The 19,695-nt window shown below is 41.5% G+C and overlaps 2 protein-coding genes and 1 long non-coding RNA gene across 8 annotated transcripts in view; 2 read left to right on the forward strand and 1 right to left on the reverse strand.

Annotated features, from left to right (window-relative positions):
• LOC311587536 (uncharacterized protein) overlaps positions 1-19,695 on the forward strand; it is a 304,514-nt gene that overhangs the window by 150,740 nt on the left and 134,079 nt on the right. Inside the window, exon 1 of one of the 4 annotated variants that reach the window (XM_084764486.1) lies at positions 6,826-6,968. The exons of the other annotated variants lie outside the window; for them this stretch is intronic. Coding sequence (XP_084620612.1) covers positions 6,966-6,968 — 3 coding nt within the window. The 5' untranslated portion in view covers positions 6,826-6,965. Of the gene's footprint in view, positions 1-6,825; positions 6,969-19,695 lie in introns of those variants that run through there. 4 annotated transcript variants of the gene reach the window in all.
• Positions 1-19,695, reverse strand: part of LOC311587538 (uncharacterized protein) — a 106,346-nt gene that overhangs the window by 73,448 nt on the left and 13,203 nt on the right. The gene's annotated exons all lie outside the window — the stretch shown is intronic.
• LOC311587572 lies at positions 16,956-18,364 on the forward strand. The gene is made up of 2 exons (XR_014775905.1): positions 16,956-17,966; positions 18,140-18,364. It is a non-coding gene; the product is annotated as an uncharacterized lncRNA (long non-coding RNA).

Genomic DNA, 19,695 nt, shown 5'->3' on the forward strand with positions numbered 1-19,695 from the left:
ACACCTCCAGACAGCAACACCCCAGGACTGCAGAGCTGCTGTGGCTAAATCTCCACAGTGCTGGGATGAGCAATCACACTCCTGGAGAAATTGAGAAGCTAAAGCAATGGAAAAGGCAGCAGCACCCAAAGCATCAGTTGTAGTTGCTGCAGACAGGAAACTCACAGGGTGGGAGATTTGTTCAACTGTTGATCTCCAGTGCCAACTCTATTGTAGGCTTAGATTTTTCAAATCCTACTTTATTTAGGGTTCCTAAATCCCTTTTATCTTCCTTTTAATGTACCAACCAGAGGTAGGGGAGAAAGAAGGTTGATAGAAAAAGGGTGTGTGACTAGTTTAGAAGCCGTTCTTTGGGGGAGATTCTATCCTTTCTTGGCAGGGTACCAGAAATCCAGTCCAGTAGGAAGCATGAAACAATACCATGAGTCAGTGACAACAGATGATAAATGCTTGTTCTGCTTGAGTTAAAGATAAATGTGTGTTCTGTTGGAGTTAAGCAATATTACCCTGCTTTGTTTCTTTCTCAGGAGAAGCATAGGGCAATAGCACATTCCCAGTATCCCCTACCTTATAGCCCATGGAATCAGTTTAAAATGCTTTGTCTATCCGCCTAGGCACAATGTAACAGGAATAGAATTAATTCTTCTTGCCTGGGTAGGACACAGTATACCTGAAATAAAATTGATTCTTCCTGATTATCTTTTTAAATTACCCTGTGAATGGTCTGGGTCACAGTGTCCTTTCTTAAACCCATACTTTGTTCTTGACCAGTCAGTCCATGTTAAGTGGTCAGTAAACTATCTCTGACCTGAGTTTGGTGTCGAGGTGGTCAGTGTGGGCTATTCCTGAACCCCAAGAGGCCAAAGCTAGCAGACTTCTAGGCTTAAGAAGCTTTCAGCTGCAGGTAAGCCAATTAAAGCAGGTAAAAATGTTAATGATGAGGCATGCCCTCATCAGAATGGCTGATTGCTATGTCTGTGAGAGACTATATTGATTGATGAGTGATGTGGGAGGCTCTTCCACTAGGGTTGCAGTATCCCTTAGCAAGTGTGCCTGGGTTGGAAAAGAGATCAGGCTGCAAATAAGAGAGTGCTCAAGTAAGCAAGCAAGCCAGGGAACAATGTTTGTCCATGGTTTTTGCTATAATTTTCTAGGTTGAGTTTCTATTCTAACCTTATATAATGTTGGACTGTGAGCTGAAAGAACCATCTAAAAAAGCAACAAGTGGGACAGAAGAAAATGCAGTCTGTGGGTTTAGAGAAAAAAACAGAACTAGGTAGTTTTAGATGGCAGTCAAATCCTGAAAGAGAAGAAGGGATTTTCAAGGAGCTTAGCACCAGTAAATAGAAAGCCCTATTCTGCATTGGAAGCCTAAGATGGGTAACATCCATTCTTACTACACCCTAAATTAGTGAAAAGTATAGGCAAAGTGATTGCAAAGCAGGCACTTCATATAAAACCTGCTGCAATTCCGGCCCATGCCTGGCATATTTTATCTCAGTTTAGAAACCAAGGCTGGCAGGATCCCCCATTGCTGTACTGTTGTTTTTAATTGTTTATTCATTATTGATACAGTAGCTGTCTACAGCCAGAAGAGGGCACCAGTTCTCATTATAGATGGTTGTTAGCCACCATGTGGTTGCTGGGAATTTAACCCAGGACCTTTGGAAGAACAACCAGTGTTCTTAACCTCTGAACCATCTCTCCAGCCCCCATTGCACTGGTTTGTAAAACAAGAATGATGCACAATTCAAGGTCATGTATTCTGTCTCTGTGATTTCAGTTCAGCGTTGCTCCAGCTATTTATGTTTTGCAGAGCCAGTGCTCCAGTAAGGAAACTATGAGATTTCATTTCACCAGGCTTTGGACCTGTAGCCCATGTTTCATTTTGAGACCATAAGATGTTGAGATACCTAAGCTCTGAGAAATATATCATGGAGAGATGCATATACTGAGTTAAAGTAACAAAACTGAGTGATGAATGAGAAATTGCAGTCATAGGACCATCTACACCCTGTGAAACTGAAGCCTCATGTATCTGAGACAAAGCTAGGGTAATTGGTGTTTGAGTTGCTGGATTTTTTTTTTTTTTTGTCTCCATCCAATCTTGCCTCACCATAGGTACATTCCTCTCAATTAGAATGGGAAGGTTTATTCGGTGCCATTGTTTATTGTAAAGATATAACCTGTTTCCAGATTTTAGAAAATATAGCTATGAAAAGATTTTCTGGAGTGTCAGAAGAGTCTTTGTTCTCTTGAATAGTGTATGACCTGTTGCAGACCATTAGGATCATTGAAGTTGATTAAAATGCATTTTCACTGTGAGTCAATAATGACCAATATCAGAATATAATTTGTCAAATCAGAAAGACTCTAGGTAACGTCATATCTTTAAACACTTATCTCTCCTTTTTTTGGCTAATTTAGGGGAGCTTTTGTACTAGGAGTTTACCTAGATGTCTTTCTGGGGATGGGATTTGAGTGTCTGTACACTCAACCCATTTTATGTTTTTGTTTATACTGTGCTGTGTTTGAAACTGTTTGTTCAGCTGCCTTCTCATGCTGTCATGCATCCCTGATTATAGACCTGCCCCTAAGTCACATAAGATATAGTAGAAGCAGTTAGTAATCAATGCTAAGCTATTTTGCTACCTTATTTTTAATTAATGAACTAATCAATTAAGTCACTTTACAGCCTAACCTTTCCCTCCTTACTCCCAGTCCCACCATCATTCCCCCTTTCCCCAAGGAGCCCTACTTCTCAGTGAAGGGGAGGCCCACAAGTGCTATCAACGTCCCCTGGCATCTCAAGTTGCACCATGACTAAGAACATCCTTTCCCACTGATGCCTAAGGAGGCAGCGCAGATAGGGAAAAAGGAATCCAAAGGCAGACAGCATAGTGAAGATGGCTCCTATTCCCATTGTTAGGGGACCCTCATGTTCACCAAACTGCACATCTTATATATATATATGGGATCTAGGTTCAGCCTATTTATGCTCTTTGGTTATGGTTCAGTTTCTGTGAGTCCCCATGGACTCAAGATAGTTGACTTTAGGTTTTCTCAGGTGTCCTCAACTGCCGAGGATCCCTCTATCTTTTCTCCCAACCTTCCCCCAAATTCCCTGCTCTCTGCCTATTGTTTGGCTCTGGGTCTCTGCATCTGTTTCCATCGGCTGCTGGAGGAAGACTCTCAGAAAACAGTCATCCTAGGAACCTGTCTGCAAGTACAGCAGAGTGTCATTAATAGTGTCAGAGATTGGTTCTTTCTCTTTTGGGTAGGTGTTATGTTGAGCAGGAAGTTATTTGTTTGGCAATTCTTCAATCTTTGGTCCAACTTTATCTCTTTAATATTAATAGGCAAGGTAAATTTTGGGTCGATGGCTTTAAAGGTGGTTTTGTGTCCCCCTCCCTCCAGTGGAAGTCCCACCTGGCTATAGTAATTGGCAACTTCAGGCTCTTAACCCCTGATGGTACAGGTCTCAGCTAGAGTCACACCCATAGATTTCAAGGAGCCTTCCATTCCCAGAGATGCCCCCTTCTGCAGGAGATTGTTAATTCAGAAGATGGCTGTTCTCATAAGAGATCACATGCAAAGACTTTCTTAGGCTTATGTAACCCAGCAGGCAAGAGATCACAATCAAAGGTCTTCTACGTCTGTGTGATCCAGTTGTAATGCAAAACATGCCTTTAATCCAGGAGACAGAAGCAAACACACTTGAGTTTAAAGACAGCCAGGGATAGAGCAGGTATCAAGTAAAGAAAAGCTTAGATCCAGGCATGGTGATATAGTCCTTTCATCCTAATTGAAGGTTAAGTTAAAGAAGGAAGCAGCACCCATGCTTGAAAGTGATATATAATTGGGTGGAAGAAGAGGTGATGAATCAGAGAAGATGTGGTAGAAGAGGATATGGCCAACTCCCAGGAGAGAGAACCAAGGGAAGCTACTCAAGAGGCATTTGTACAGAGAAAGGAAGCAGTTTTGCCAGGACAGCAATAGAGAGATGGATTGCGGAGAATAAGGCAGATAATGTGAATAATCCCGAAGATTAGAGCAGATTGCTGAGTTAGTTTGAGGCTAAGCAGAGCAATTCTGGGCTGAGAGAAACTATATTAAGTAAGTCAGCTGTGAGAAGAGTTTGAGCCAGAACCGCTGAGTTGAACTCAGCTCAGAAAGAACAAGTAAGGGTGTGCTCTTTAAGCAGTCAATCTCAAGCTGGGTGTGGTGGCTCCACCTTTAATCCCAGCCCTCAGGGGGCAGAGCCATGCAGATCACTGTGAGTTCAAGGCCAGGCTGGTCTACAAAGTGAGTCCAGGATAGCCAAGGCTACACTGAGAAACCCTGTCTGGCAAAAACAAAAAAAACCAAAACCAAACACCAGCAGCAGCAACAACAACAACAACAACAAAAACCAGTGTATCTCAGAGACTGAAAACATTCTAGGCCTAGGTTAGATTGTATAGAGGCTAGAAGCTTCCAGGTCTAGACCTAGGCCATCAGAGGAGGTAGTAAGCCTCCTAGACAACGATTGATTCAGGAGAATAAAAGTTACTTTTACACCCTTCTACTGATGTCTGCTCTCTCTCCTTGTCCCACTTCCCCTACTCTCCCCACAGCTGATGCCACCCCTGTTACCTCTCCTCTCTTCTCCCACCTAGTTCCTTCCCTTCATCTATTTCAGATATCTATTTTAGTTTCTCTTCTGAGTGGACATCAAACATCCTCCCTTAAGATCTTCTTGGCTTCTTTGGTTCTGTGGATTATACCATGGCTATTCCATATCCATGGTTAATATCCACTTATAAGTAAGTACACACCATTCACATCTTTTGGATCTATGTTACTTCACTCATTAAGTTCTTTTGTATGTCCACCCATCTTTTCTAGTTTCATCCATCTAGTTTTCCTGGTAATCAAAGTAAGTTTTTGTTTTTTGTTTTTTTTTTTTAATTTTAAATAGCTGAGTGGTATTGCCTTTGTAACTGTACCAACTTTCTTTATCCATTCTTCAGTTGTGGGACATCTGTGATTTTTCCAGTTTCTGTCTACTATAAATTAAATTTCTGTGAACATAGTTGAGCAAGTGCCCTTGTGTTATGGTGTAGCTTATTTTATTTATGTGCCCAGGAGTGGTATAGCTGTTGAGGTAGGTAGATCTTTAAGTGTGTCTAGTAATAATTTTCTGAGAAACCTCCAGATTGATTTCCAACATGGTTGTAGAAGTTGTCTTTCTCACCAGAAATGGAGGCATGTTGCCCTTCTTCCACTTCCCCACCATCGTGTCCTGTCACTTAGGTTCATGATCTTAGCCATTCTGAAAGGGTAAGATGGAAATCAGAGTCATTTTGATGTGCATTTCCCTGATGAGTCCGGATGTTGAACATTTATTTAATAGCTTCTTGGAGATTAGAGATTCATCTGTTAAGAATTCTCTGTTTAGCTCTTATCCCCATTATTTACTTGGATGATTTGATTTATTGGTGTCTGATTTCTTGGGTTCTTTCTGTGTTTTTGAAATTATCCCTCTGTCGGACATAGCATTGGTGAAGGTCTTTTCCAGTCAGCTATCTGCCATTTTTTCCTATTGACAGTATCCCTTGCCTTCCAGGAGATTTTCAGTCCTATAAGGGCCCATTTATAGTTGTTGATCTTAGTGCCTGTGACATTCAGAGAGTTGTCTCCTTTACCAATGTGTTAACGGCTATTCTTCACTTTTTCTTCTATTAGATTTACACTATCCAGTTTTATGTGGAGGTCTTTGATCCATTTAGACTTGAGTTTTGTGAAAGGTGAGAAACACAGATCTCCATGTCTTCTGCTAGATGCAGACATCGAGATTGGCCAGGACCATTTGCTGAAGATGCTTTGTTTTTTCCATTGTGCAGTTTTGGTTTCTTGATAAAAATCAAGTGTCAGTAGGAGTTTGGGTTTATTTGTGGGTCTTTGATTCAATTCCATTGATCAGCTGGTCTGTTTTTAATGCCAGTACCATGTGTTTTTTTATTTGATACCTCCAGAAGTTTCTTTATTACGCAGAAAATTTTTTAACTCTGCTGAGTTTTTTGTTGTTCTATATGACGTTAGGTTTTCTCGTTCAATGTTTACAAAGAATTGTGTTGTAACTTTTATGGGCATTACATTAAAACTATTGATCTCACACAAGTTAAGTATAAAAACCCTGAGAAGAAGCAGCCAGCTCTCTCGCTGTCACCATGACTACCTGAAATGCTGCCATATGACAAGGCGCTCTTCCTGGACGGAGCAGACAAGCTGTCAGATAACAACCCGAGAACTGAATCAAGTCGCAGCAGCGAACCTGTTCGACAGAAAATCGCGATATCAGGTCTTATACCCTAATGGCATAAGCTCCTAGAACATTGATATCATAAGAAGCTCCTAGAACATTGATATTATAAGATGCTAAATGCTACTCCTATTGGAATTAAGATAGTTTTAAGAGTATAATGGAATGGTATTGGTGGCATAGCCTAGGAGCCTTAGCTGCCGCCTTTTGCAGTAGTTGTCTTTGTATTGCTAATAAATCTCTCTTGCTAAAACGTACCCCTTGCTCTTGGCCTGCCTCCTTTGTTCCGGATTCTGAGTGTAAACTCTCTGCTCGCGACACTTAGGTCTTTTGTCAAAAACTTTTGTGTATGTTTCTGCTTTTGTTTTAGGCTTTTTCTCTCCAAACCCTTTATTTTTCATAGATATTGTACACATTCTTGATTATTCTAATTTCTTGTGATATTAACGTATTTTCCAGTACTAAACTTTTTTAGTATGGTCAGTGTATATGTCACTCAACATGTGGGGCGAATCAGAGCCTCTAGGCAGAGACGTGGAGGCGGGTTCTTCCGGGAGCCTTGCTGAAGAGCTGCGCAGGCTTGGGTGGTTCCGCGTGGTGTGCTCTGACCTCTGCTGCTGGCTGTTGTGAGAGAAGCTTCAGCAAGTTCCGAAGTCCCGACATGGTGAGTGGAGGGTCACTGCCCACAAACGGGAGGAGCAGGCTGCTGTGGAGAGCTAGCTGGAGTGGTGGGGCTGTGTGGGAAGACAGACCAGTAGGCTATTGGAGAATGCGCACACGTGCTACTGAAATGCCCATCTCTGCAGTTCTGCAAATGGACTGGAAGCCTGGGCCATGAGCTATTGTGCTGTGTCCCTTCAGGACACTGTAATTCTAAGGGAGGTGCTCATGTCACTGGAGACTTGCTGGCCAATCAGAGCCTCCAGGCAGACCAGCCAATATGAAGATGAGGCTCTTTCTTCTGGCTGCCATGCACAAGTGCAGCTCTCTAGCTGAGCTTTCTTTAATGGGTCTGTGTGCTGTGCTTTGAGCACTGCTGCTGAGTGCTGTGAGGGAAACTCAGGCAAGCGCCAAAGTGGCAACATGGTGAGCTCAGGGTCACTGCTGACTGATGGGTTATCTCCACAGGTGAAATAAGCCAATGGGGCCAGATTGACAGTAAAACGGAGGCAGGTGGATCTCTGTGAGAGGCAGGTGGATCGCTGTGAGTTTGAGGGCAGCCTGGTCTACAAAGTAAGTCCAGGACAGCCAAGGCTACACAGAGAAATCCTGTCTCGAAAAACCAAAAAAAAAAAAAAAAAAAAAAAAAAAAAAAAAAAAAATAATAATAATAATAAAGTAAACCGGGCAAGTTTACTTAGGAAGTGAAATTCCTTGGCTAGTTCAGGAGCCTCAGTATACAAAGCCTGCGGAAATCGCCCTTCTGGACCCGCCCTCCCCCACCTGCCCTCCTCAGCCCCCACTGTGGCAACTAGGATTACAGGTGAAGGAAGATTAAGTATTGGCCACCTGCTGTACTAGGGAAGCCCTTGGCCCCAGGGGAGGGGCTTGGAGCATCTCAAGGAATGCTAAGAATGTGCAGAGGCTTTCCTTGCAGGGGGCAGGGTTGGAGAAAGAAGTGGGCTCTGACAGACCAGGTAGATGACAACTGAACACCCACATTGGGGAACATCATAAAAGTGGGCTACAGGAGCTGGTGTGGTGGGTCCTCCCTGAGGTTGTGTGGTCAGCAAAGGCCAGATGTGGCCACATTTGGCCCGTGTTATGCTTTGATGGAGAAAAGTAGAATTGATGATGTGAAGGATGCAGCAATTCGTAGAAATTTAAAAAGCTCAGCTAGAATTTAGCTGAAGGAGGATTGCCTCCAACACACCCCACAGAAAAACAGTATGCTAACAGGCCTGTTAGAAGTCAGGATGCTAGGATACAAGATGCAATTCTTTAAAAACTTACTTGATATGAGACATAGCTTGTGCAAAACCTCCTCACCTCAGCCTTTGTACTTTCTATTTTCTACTTCTCCTTTCTTTCTCATCTTCTAAAACCTTCCACTTAGGACTCTGTCACTGATGTTTGAAGGTACTGGGTCCTTAAAAATACTTCTGTCACTATCATTGCTGGGCGAATGTCTTAAGTTGCTAGGCTTGCTGCGTCCAGTCCATATTTAAGTTGTTCAAAACATAACCTGGGGAGTAAATTTAAAGAAACTTAATGGCAGCAGCATGTAGAATACAAAATCTGTTTTTAGCTGTCATTACAGAGATTTTTTTATTAGTTAGTTTTGTATTTGTGTGTATTATATGTATGTATGTATGCATATTAATTCTAGGACAGCTGCCTCTTTGAGAAAAGTCTTTCTGATAAAGTAGGCTAACTCAGGTGGCCTTGAAGCCTGTCTGTTGCTTCCCAGAGAAATGGCCTTGCTTTCTTCTTGACTAAACTTCTTAAGTTGTTTAATTAAAGGATTGTACCACAGCAGAGTTTAAAAATACTCACTTTAGTCATGTAGTGAACCGTCCATTTCCATATCAGGAACAGGATTTTCATGTGGATCATGGCTTCTGCCTTCAGATCCGAATAGGATGCACAGTTTACGTTTACACTGATGGGTGAAGCAGGACAGGCCATAACTAGCTCACAGACTAATGTTTAGGGCAGTCAGCTGCAAGAGTCAATACTATGAAGAAAGACCTGATTGAGGTAGGGTGAGTGATGATGTCATTTCCCAGCATAGATTATCACATACATGTGAAGGGAAACAGACGAGATCAGTGGGTAAACATTTTGGGTAGGTTAGTTTTAGCCACTGAATATTAAATTTCTATTTAATGGACTCTCCTGTGCAGATATATGCAGTCCTCATTGACACAGTTAAGTCAGCTCAGACATTTGAGACTTAGGCTACTGGTTGTTGGTGTCTGTCTGATCTCAGTGGCTAACATTGCCCAGAAGGGCAAAGTCAAACAGTAAAAGTTTGGTAGTAGAGTTTTTGGTGTCACTTATATATAGTATAGTATCATCTGCCAATTAGGATACATTGAATGCTTCCTTTCCAAATTCCACCCTTTTGACCACTTTTAGTTGCCATATTGTTTAGGTTGGACATCAAGTGTTATATTAAGTAGAAATGGAGAAAGAGGAGAGACTTCTCTTTATTCAGATTTTAGTGGAATTGCTTTGAGGTTCTCTCCATTTAAGTTGGTGTTGCTATAGACTTGTGTAAATTGTGTTTAATATGTATAGGTATGTCCCTTGCATTTGTAATCTCTCGAAGATTTTATCATGAATTGGTGTTGAATTTTTGTGAAGGGCTTGCTTAGTGTCTAATAAGATGACCTTGTGATGTTTTTCCCTATGTCAGTTTATTTATTTTACCATGACTTGTTTTCCTGTCATGAGCCATTCCTCCATTAATGGGATGAAACTTTGTCAACCATTGTGGGTTATCTTTTTGATATGTTCTTGGATTAAGTTTACATTTATTTTATAGAGTATTTTTGCTTCAATGTTCATGAACAAATTTGGTCTGTAAATCTCCTTCTTTGTTGAGTCTTTACATCCTTCATGTGTTAAGGTATTGTGGCCTCATGAAATGAACTGGGTAACTTTCCTTCTGTTTCTATTTTGTAGAGTACTTTGAGCAGTATTGAAACTAAGTCTTCTTTGAAAAACTTGTTGAATTATGCACTAAAAGTGTCCAGTCCTGCATTTCTTTCTATATATGTATATAAAGAGATTTATTTATTATTTATGCAGTATCCTGCTCACTTGTATCCTGCCCACCACAAGAAGACACTAGATCTTATGACAGGTGGTTGTGAGCCACCATGTGGTTGCTGGGAATTGAACTCGGGACCTTTGGAAGAGTAGACGGTGCTCTTAACCTCTGAGCCATCTCTCCAGCCCCAGTCCTGCATTTCTTTTGTTGGAGTCTTTCAATGAATTCTTTCATGTCACTAGGTGTTAGAGGTCTACTTATGGTAAATTGTTATGTCATTTGGGTTTAACTTTGGTAAGTGCTACATGTTGTTATGTTTACCTGTAAGTAATTAACATTATTAGGCCTATACCTATTATTATTACAACAGTATAACCCGCTAGAAATCAGTCAGGACACAGACACCTGTTATATATTAAAATACCTGTAGTTAACCTAGGGCAGGGCAGATATTAATTCTCTAAACTACTTCCCTTAGTGGGGCAGGTATGGGATACCTGTCCCAATCCCACAGCATTTAATTCTAATAATTTCTATCAAGCTACCTCACATCCAGAATCCCACATACTTGCTAATGTTCTTCATCAGGGCCAAATCCTCCATCCATGCTGGCCATGTGCTTCTCCTCCACCTAACCCATGCTGGTGAGACCTCCTTCTCTCCCTTGTCCTCAGATCTGTCTTCATCCCAAGATTCTCTCTGTCTTCGCAAGCCCTAGACCCTTAGCCATGTCTATTCCATTTGCCCTGCCCAGATGTGATGGTCTTATATTAGTTAGCATCAAAATACAGCAGACCAGTGGGTACCTATCAAGAAAATTATTCATTTTGTTTAGATTTTTCATTTTGGTGCAATACAGGTATTTAAAAGTATGTCATTATGATTTTGGAGATTTTCCCATTGTAAGGCACCCTTCTTATATTTTTTTTCTTTTTTCTTTTATGTGAATATTCCTTCCCTGTCTTTTAGTTATTTCAATAAGGGTTGTCCATTTTGTTGATTTTTCTCAGTGAACCAACTCTGTGTTTTATAAATCCTTCCATTGTTCTCTTTGTTTTTATTTTTTGATTTCAGCCCTAATTCAATAGTTTCTTCCTGTTTACTACTTTTACTTGTGCTTCCTTCATTTTGTTCTAGACTTTTATATGTGCTGGTAAGTGCTTAGTAAGAAATTCCTGTATATGTTATGTATGCACTTAGTGCTGTCAACTATCCTTTTTTTTTTTCTTTTTTTTATTAATTAATTTACTCATATTACATCTCAGTTGTTAGCCCATCCCTTGTATCCTCCCATTCCTCCCTTCCTCCCACTTCCCCCTATTCCCCTCCCCTATGTCTGTGTCTGAGGGGGACCTCCTCCCCCTGTATATGCTCATAGGGTATCAAGTCTCTCCTTGGTGACCTATTATCCTTCCTCTGAGTACCACCAGGCATCTCCATCCAATGGACATGTTCAAATATGGGGTACCAGAGTTTGTGTGAAAGGTAGATCTCCTTCTCCACTCAACAGTGGAGAATGTCCTGTCCATCGGCTAGTCTGGGTAGGGGTTCGAGGTTTACTGTCTATATTTTCCGTGGCTGTTGCCATAGTTTGCGGAGGACCCCAGAGCCCAGACTCGCCTGTAGTTTTCCAGGACCTGCTGGATCCTTCTATTTCCTCATTCTCCCAGGCTTCTCACACCTAAAGTCTCAATAGGATGTCCTCCCCTCTTACCCACTTTCCTGGTAGGTACACTTTTTCATGGGGACGTACACCTTGGACTAGTGTCTGGATATAAGTGAGTATATACCATTTAGCTCTTTTTGCTTCTGTGTGAACTCACTCATTATGACAATTTCTAGTTCAATCGATTTGTCTACAAATTTTGGAAATTCCTTGTTTTTAATAGCTGAGTAGTATTCCGTAGTGTAGATGTGCCACAGTTTCTTTATCCATTCTTCTACTGAGGGACATATAGGTTGTTTCCAAGTCTGGCTATTATGAATAAGGCAGATATGAACATGGTTGAACATATATCCCTGTTGTGTGGTAGTGCATCTTCTGCGTATATTCCAAGGAGTGGGATAGCTGGGTCTTGAGGAAGCCCTATTCGCATTTTTCTGAGAAAGCGCCAGATAGCTTTCCAAAGTGGTTGTACTAGTTTGCATTCCCACCAGCAATGAAGGAGTGTTCCTCTTTCTCCACACCCTCGCTAGCATGTGGTGTTAGTTGAGTTATTGATCTTAGCCATTCTGATGGGTGTAAGATGGAATCTCAGTGTCGTTTTGATTTGCATTTCTCTGATGACTAGGACGTCGAGCATTTCTTTAAGTGTTTCTCAGCCATTTGATATTCCTCTGTTGAGAATTCTCTGTTTAGTTCTGCGCCTCATTTCTCTATTGGGTTATTCAGTTTGGTGGTGTTCAATTTCTTGAGTTCTTTATATATTTTGGATATTAGACCTTTGTCAGATGAAGGGTTGGTGAAGATCTTTCCCAGCCTGTAGGCTGTCGCTTTGTTCTCTTGACAGTGTCACCAGCCCTACAGAAGCTTCTCAGCCTCATGAGGTCCCATTTATTAATTGTTGACGTTAAGGCCTGGGCTGTTGGTGTTCTGTTCAGGAAGTTGTCTCCTGTGCCTATGTGTTCCAGACTCTTCCCCACTTTTTCCTCTAACTGGGTTAAGGTCTGTGGTTTTAGGTTGAGATCTTTAATCCACTTGGACCTGAGTTTTGTGCATGGTGACGAATAGGTGTCTAACAACTATCCTTTTATCATCACTTTTATTGTGTATTATATGTTTACATATGATGTGCATTCATTTGCATTTAATTCTACAAGGTCTTTAATATCTTTCTTTATTTCGGTCTTGACCTATTTTCACTCTGGTGGGAGTTATTTAGTTTCCATGAGTTTTAAAGACTTCCTTTGTTTCTGTTGTTGATGATGTGTAGCTTTAGTCTATGCTGGTCAGACAGAATGCAGGAGTTGTTTCAATTACCATGTACCTTTTAAGACTTTCACGGTGTTTGAGTATGTGTTCAATTTGGAGATATTTCCATTTGTTTTTGAGAAGAAGGCAAACTCTTCTGTGTTTGTGTGGAATGTTCTGTAAATATCTGGTGAATTCTTTGGATTTTAATAGCAGTTAGCTGAATCATATTTCTGTTCATATTATTCATGCAGAATCAAGCAACAGGTAAACGCTTCTCTGCCATGGACTCTTTTTGTGAACTATGCATACTTTGCAAGAAAGTTATCAGGTCCCCTTCTGAGGATCTCCAGCAGCCAGGCAGGGCTGTTTCAAGTTTTGGCCCTGGAATCCCCCTACATCATTCCTTGGGTGCCCCCTTTTTACATGTTCTGCTCACCTGGGTGCCACCTGTGTGTGTTCCATGAGAAGGGTTCTCAGATGTTCAGCTTGTGTTGTTGGCCTCTCCACACCTCCAGACAGCAACACCCCAGGACTGCAGAGCTGCTGTGGCTAAATCTCCACAGTGCTGGGATGAGCGATCACATTCCTGGAGAAACTGAGAAGGTGAAGCCATGGAAAAGGCAGCAGCACCCAAAGCATCAGTTGTAGTTGCTGCTGACAGGGATCTCACAGGTTGGGAGATTTGTTCAACTGGTGCTACTCTGTGAGCTCCAGTGCCAACTCTATTGTAGGCTTAGATTTTTCAAAACCTACTTTACTTAGGGTGCCTAAATCCTATTATCTTCCTTTTAATCTACCATCGAGAGGTAGGGGAGAAAGAAGGTTCATAGAAGAAAGAGGGTGTGAACTAGTTTAGAAGTAGTTCTTTGGGGAAATTCTATTCTTCCTTGGCAGGGTACCAGAAATCCAGTGCAATAGGAAGCACCAAACAATACCATGAATCAGTGACAACAGATGATAAATGCTTGTTCTGCTTGAGTTAAAGATAAATGTGTCTACAAAGCAAGTCCAGGGCAGCTAAGCCTACACAGAGAGACCCTGTCTCAAAAAACCAAAAAAAAAAAAAAAAAAAAAGATAAATGTGTGTTCTATTGGAGTTAAGCAATATTACCCTGCATTGTTTCTTTCTCAGGAGAAGAGTAGGGCACTAGAACATCCCCAATATCTCTACCTTATATCCCATCGAATTAGGTTAAAATGCTTTGTCTATCCACGTAGGCACAATGTAGCAGGAATAGAGTTTTTCTTCCCTAAGTAGGAAACAATATACCTGAAATAAAATTGACTCTTCCTGATTATCTTTTTTGAATTACTCTGTGAATGGTCTGGGTCACAGTGTCCTTTCTCAAACCCATACTATGTTCTTGACCAGTCAGTTTTTGTTAAATGGTCAGTAAACTATCTCTGACCTGAGTTTGGTGTCCATGTGGTCAGTGTAGGCTATTCCTGAACCCCAAAAGGCCAAAGCTAGCAGGCTTCTAGGCTTAAGAAGGTTTCAGCTGCAGATAAGCCAATTAAAGCAGGCAGAAATGTTAATGATGAGGCATGCTCTCATCAGAATGGATGATTACTATGTCTGTGAGAGATTATACTGATTGATGAGTGATGTGGGAGGCTCTCCCGCTAGGGTTGCAGTATCCCTTAGCACGTGTGCCTGGGTTGGATAAGAGATCAGGCTGCAAATAAGAGAGTGCTCAAGTAAGGAAACAAGCCAGGAACAATGTTTGTCCATGGTTTTTGTTATAATTTTCTAGGTTGAGTTTCTCTTCTAACCTTACACAATGTTGGACTGTGCGCTGACAGAACCATCTAAAAAAGGAACAAATGGGGCAGAAGAAAGTACAGTCTGTGGGTTTAGAGAGAAAACGGAACTAGGTAGTTTTAGATGGCAGTCAAATCCTGAAAGAGAGGAAGGGATTTTCAAGGAGCTTAGCACCAGTGGAGAGAAAGCCCTACTCTGCATTGGAAGCCTAAGATGGGCAACACCCATTCTTGCTACATTGCAAAGCAGGCACTTCATATAAAACCTACTGCAACGTGCAACTCTGGTCGATGGCTTGCATATTTCATCTCAGTTTAGAAACCAAGGTTGGCAGGATCACCCATTCCTGTAGTGGTGTTTTTGTTTTTTAATATTATTTATTATTTATACAGTATTCTGTCTGCAGGCCAGAAGAGCGCACAAGATCTCATTATCAATGGTTGTGAGCCACCATGTGGTTTCTGCCAAATGAACCTAGGACCTTTGGAAGACAATCAGTGTTCTTAACCTTTGAGCCATCTCTCCAGCCCCCATTGCACTGGTTTTTAAAACAAGAAAGATGCACAATTCAAGGTCATGTATTCTGTCTTGTGACTTCAGTTCAACGTTGCTCCAACTATTTCTGTTTTGCAGAGACAGTGCCCCAGTAAGGAAACTATGAGATTTCATTTCACCAGGCTTTGGCTATGTAGCCCGTGTTGCATTTTGAGACCATAAGATGTTAACATACCTAAGCTCTGAGAAATACATCATGGAGAGATGCATATACTGAGTTAAAGTAACAAAACTGAGTGATGAATGAGACAATGCAGTTAGGGCCATCTACACCCTGTGAAACTGAAGCCCCATGTATCTGAGACAAAGCTAGGGTATTTGGTGTTTGAGTTGCTTGATTTATTTATTTATTTATTTATTTATTTATTTATTTAGTGTCCATTCAATCTTGTCTCACTATATGTACCTTCCTCTCAATTAGAATGGGAATGTTTATTCTTTGCGATTGTATATTGTAAAGGTATAACCTATTTTCAGATTTTAGAAAATATAGCTATCAAAAGATTTTCTGGAGTGTCAGAAGAGTCTTTGTACTCTTTTTTTTTTTTTTTTTTTTTTTTGGTTTTCTGAGACAGGGTTTCTCTATTTAGCCTTGGCTCTCCCGGACTCACTTTGTAGAGCAGGCTGCACAGCGATTCACCTGCCTCTGCCTCCCGAATTCTGGGATTAAAGGCGTGCGCCACCAGGCCCAGCTTGTACTCCTGAATAGTGGATGAGCTATTGCAGACTGTTAGAATTATTGAAGTTGATTGAAATGCATTTTCACTGTGGGTCAATAATGACCAATATCAGAATTTAATTGATCAAATCAGAATGACTCTGGTTAGTGTCATTTCTTTAAATACTTATCTTCTTCTTCTTTATTGTATTTTATTTTATTTTGAGACAGGGTTTCTCTGTGTAGCCTTGGCTGTTCTGGACTCGCTTTGTAGACCAGGCTGGCCTCGTACTCACAGCGATCGGCCTGCCTCTGCTTCCCAAGTGCTGGGATTAAAGGCGTGCGCCACCACGCCCGGCTCTTATTTTATTTAGTTATTTACTTTATTATTATTATTATTACTTTTAATTTGCTTTCTTAGTGGAGCTTTAGTAGTAGGAGTTTATCTAGATGTCCTTTTAGGGATGAGATTTGAGTGGCTGTAGACTCAAGCCATTTTATGTTTTTGTTTCTTCTGTGTTGAGTTTGAATCTGTTTGTTCAGTTTCCTTCTCATGCTGTCAAGCATCCATGACTATAGACTGAGCCACTCATTAATGAACAAATTAATTAAATCACTTTACAGCCTGACCTGTCCCTCCTCTACTCCCAGTCCCACCATCATTTCCCCTTTCCCCAAGTAGCCCTCCTTCTCCTCAGTGAAGGGGAGGCCCACAAGTGTTATCAACCTCCCCTGGCATCTCAAGTTGCAGCAGGACTAAGAACATCCTTTCCCACTGATGCCTAAGGAGGCAGCCCAGATAGGGAAAAGGGGATCCAAAGGCAGACAGCATAGTGAAGATGGCTCTTATTCCCATTGTTAGGGGACCACATGTTCACCAAACTGCACATCTTCTATATATGTGTAGTCAGCCTATGTATGCTCTTTGATTATGGTTCAGTTTCTGTGAGTCCCAATGAGCTCAAGATAGTTGACTGTAGGTTTTCTTGTGGTGTCCTCAACTACCCAGGATACCTCTATCTTTCCTCCCAACCTCCCCCAAATTCCTTGCGCTCTGCCTATTGTTTGGCTCTGGGTCTCTGCATGTGTTTTCATCAGCTGCTGGAGGAAGACTCTCAGAAAACACTTATGCTAGAAACCTGTCTGCAAGCATAGCAAAGTATCATTAATAGTGTCAGGGATTGGCTTTTTCTCCTTTGGGTAGGTCTTATGTAGAGTAGCAAGTTATTTGCTTGCCCTTTCTTCAATCTCTAATCCATCTTTATAACTATACTTTTTGTAGGCAATATAAATGTTGGGTTGAAGGCCTTAAGGGTGGTTTTGTGTCCTCTTCCCTCCACTGGAAGTCCCACGTGGCTATAGAGGTTGGCAACTTCAGGCTCTTAGAACCTGATGGTACGGGTCTCAGCTAGATTCACCCCCCATAGATTCCAAGGACCCCTCCTTTCCCAGGGATGCCCCCTTCTGCAGAAGTGTGTTAATTCAGAACATGGCTGGTCTTGTAAGAGATCACAATCAAAGACTTTCTTTGGCTTCGGTAACCCGGCAGGAAAGAGATCACATCCAAAGGTCTTTTACGTCTGTGTGATCCAGTTGTAATACAAAACATGCCTTTAATCCAGGAGACAGAAGCAAACATATTTGGGTCTAAGGCCAGCCTGGAATAGAGCAGGTATCAAGTAAAGAAAAGCTTAGATCCAGGTATGGTGACATAGTCCTTTCATCCTGCTTGAAGGTTAAGTTAATTTAAAGAAGGAAGCAGCACCCAGGCTTGAAAGTGATATGATTGTGTGGAAGAAGAGGTGATGAATCAGAGAAGATGTGGTAGAATAGGATATGGCCAACTCCCACTAGAGAGAGCCCAGGGAAGCTACTTAAGAGACATTTGTACAGAGAGAGGAAGCAGTTGTAGCAGGAACCAGACCACAAACAAAATGAGATGTCTTTCTCTTGCCAAAAGCTCAATGATGGTTCCATTACTTTAGGGGTTTTCTTCTGCTAAAATCAAATTAAGCTCTTAACAAATGAGTAATTATAAAAGGTGTAGTCTTTAAGGTAAGTAAATACTTAAAGAGAAGTGGATCAGGACATAATGATTCTACAAGCAGTATTGCTGCTGGGCACTGGTAGCATATGCCTTTAATCCCAGCACTTGGGAGGCAGAGGCAGGCAGATTGCTGTGAGTTTGAGGCCAGCCTGGTCTACAAAGGGAGTCCAGGACAGTCAAGGATACACAGAGAGGCCCTGTGTTGAAAAACAAACAAAAAACCAAACAACAACAAAAGTACTATTGCTACCCAGCACATCTTCCACAGCGGGCAGATGAAAAACACAGTTTTTTTAGTCAAGGTTCTCAACATGAGCACAACTGGTAGAATGGATCTCATTCTGTGTATTTTGAAAGTAAAATTTTTGAATGTCTCACAACTGTGGCCCTGCCAATTCAACCTTGACTATCCACCAAGAGAAATGTAAAGACTCTAGAACTTTTTTTGTCCATGAAGCTGAATGTCTTATTTGGTGCTCAGTATACTCCAGAACTCCAAAAATTAGGATGTAAAGACACTAGAGGAATGAAAATTTCCTAGCCAAGACTAATGAAAACAGGCAAAGAAAGAAAGCTTCCTTCTACAATATCTTCTTTATATGTAGGTTGACACCCATAGCTGTGGCCCTGATTAAAGATCAATTTTATCATCTCAAAAGATCCACATTAAAGAAAGGTCTTTCCAGCTTGAAAGCCTTATTTCAGAAAACTCTCTCCAAAAAGAAAGCATGGGGTACTATATCGTGAGTCTGGACAAGTTCATATAGAGTTCTGCCTGTTCCTACTCATGCTCAACTAGCACATCCATGTCTAAAGATGGTCGCAATGTAAAGACAGAGACATCTGCGGCTACTGTTGGGTAAAAATCATGCAGGAACATATACCAATTATAAAAAGAAGGACACACTTGCTTTCATGGAGGACCCGAAAGAGTTTATTTTAACTAGCCCTGTCTGCTCTGACTGAGGCCTGTGACATCACTGTAGGGAATTCCATTCCTTCTTTTTTTCTAAGCCTTGTTTCTATTTTATGATTACAGGTGTTTGTCTGTATATATTTGTACACAGCGCCTACAAAGGCCAAGAAGATCCCAGATCTCCTGGGGCAGAATTTACAGCAGATTGTTAGCTACCATAGAACTTCTGGGAAATTCATAAAGCATCTTCATTACTATCTGTTGCTCTAGTCCCAGGCGTTCTGACACCATCTCCTGGCCTCCCTGGCCACCAGGCAAGAATAGGGTACAAAGACATGCATTCTGGCAAAACAGGACTCTAATTAGGATTAACAGGTATGGGGAGAGTTTGGTGCAAGGTGTGGCTACAAAATTTATACTGAGGATCCATAGCCCAGGGTAAATGACTTCATGACTTCCATCAAAGCCACAACCCCATTCTTGGTGGTTTTGTTTGTTTGTGGATTTTTTCTTTTTGTTTTTTTGAGACAGGGATTTTCTGTGTAGCCTTGGCTGTCATGGACTCACTTTATAGACCAGGCTGGTCTCTAACTCCCAGCAATTGGCCTGCCTCTGCCTCAGGATTGCTGGGATTAAAGGCATGCTCTACCACACCTGGCCACACCTCCTATTTGTTCTGATCCTCACAAAGCCAAGGTGTCAAATTCAAGGATATGAATTGGCCTCCAATGTGCTGGGGTTGCTGGCATATTATCTGAAACTTGTGTAATTAAAAAGCACCTGGGTACCTGTGTGTCACAGCAGGGAAGCAGCATGACTGC

The sequence above is a fragment of the Acomys minous genome (assembly GCF_964271855.1).
Source record: "Acomys minous genome assembly, chromosome: 16".
Classification (NCBI taxonomy): Eukaryota; Metazoa; Chordata; class Mammalia; order Rodentia; family Muridae; genus Acomys; species Acomys minous.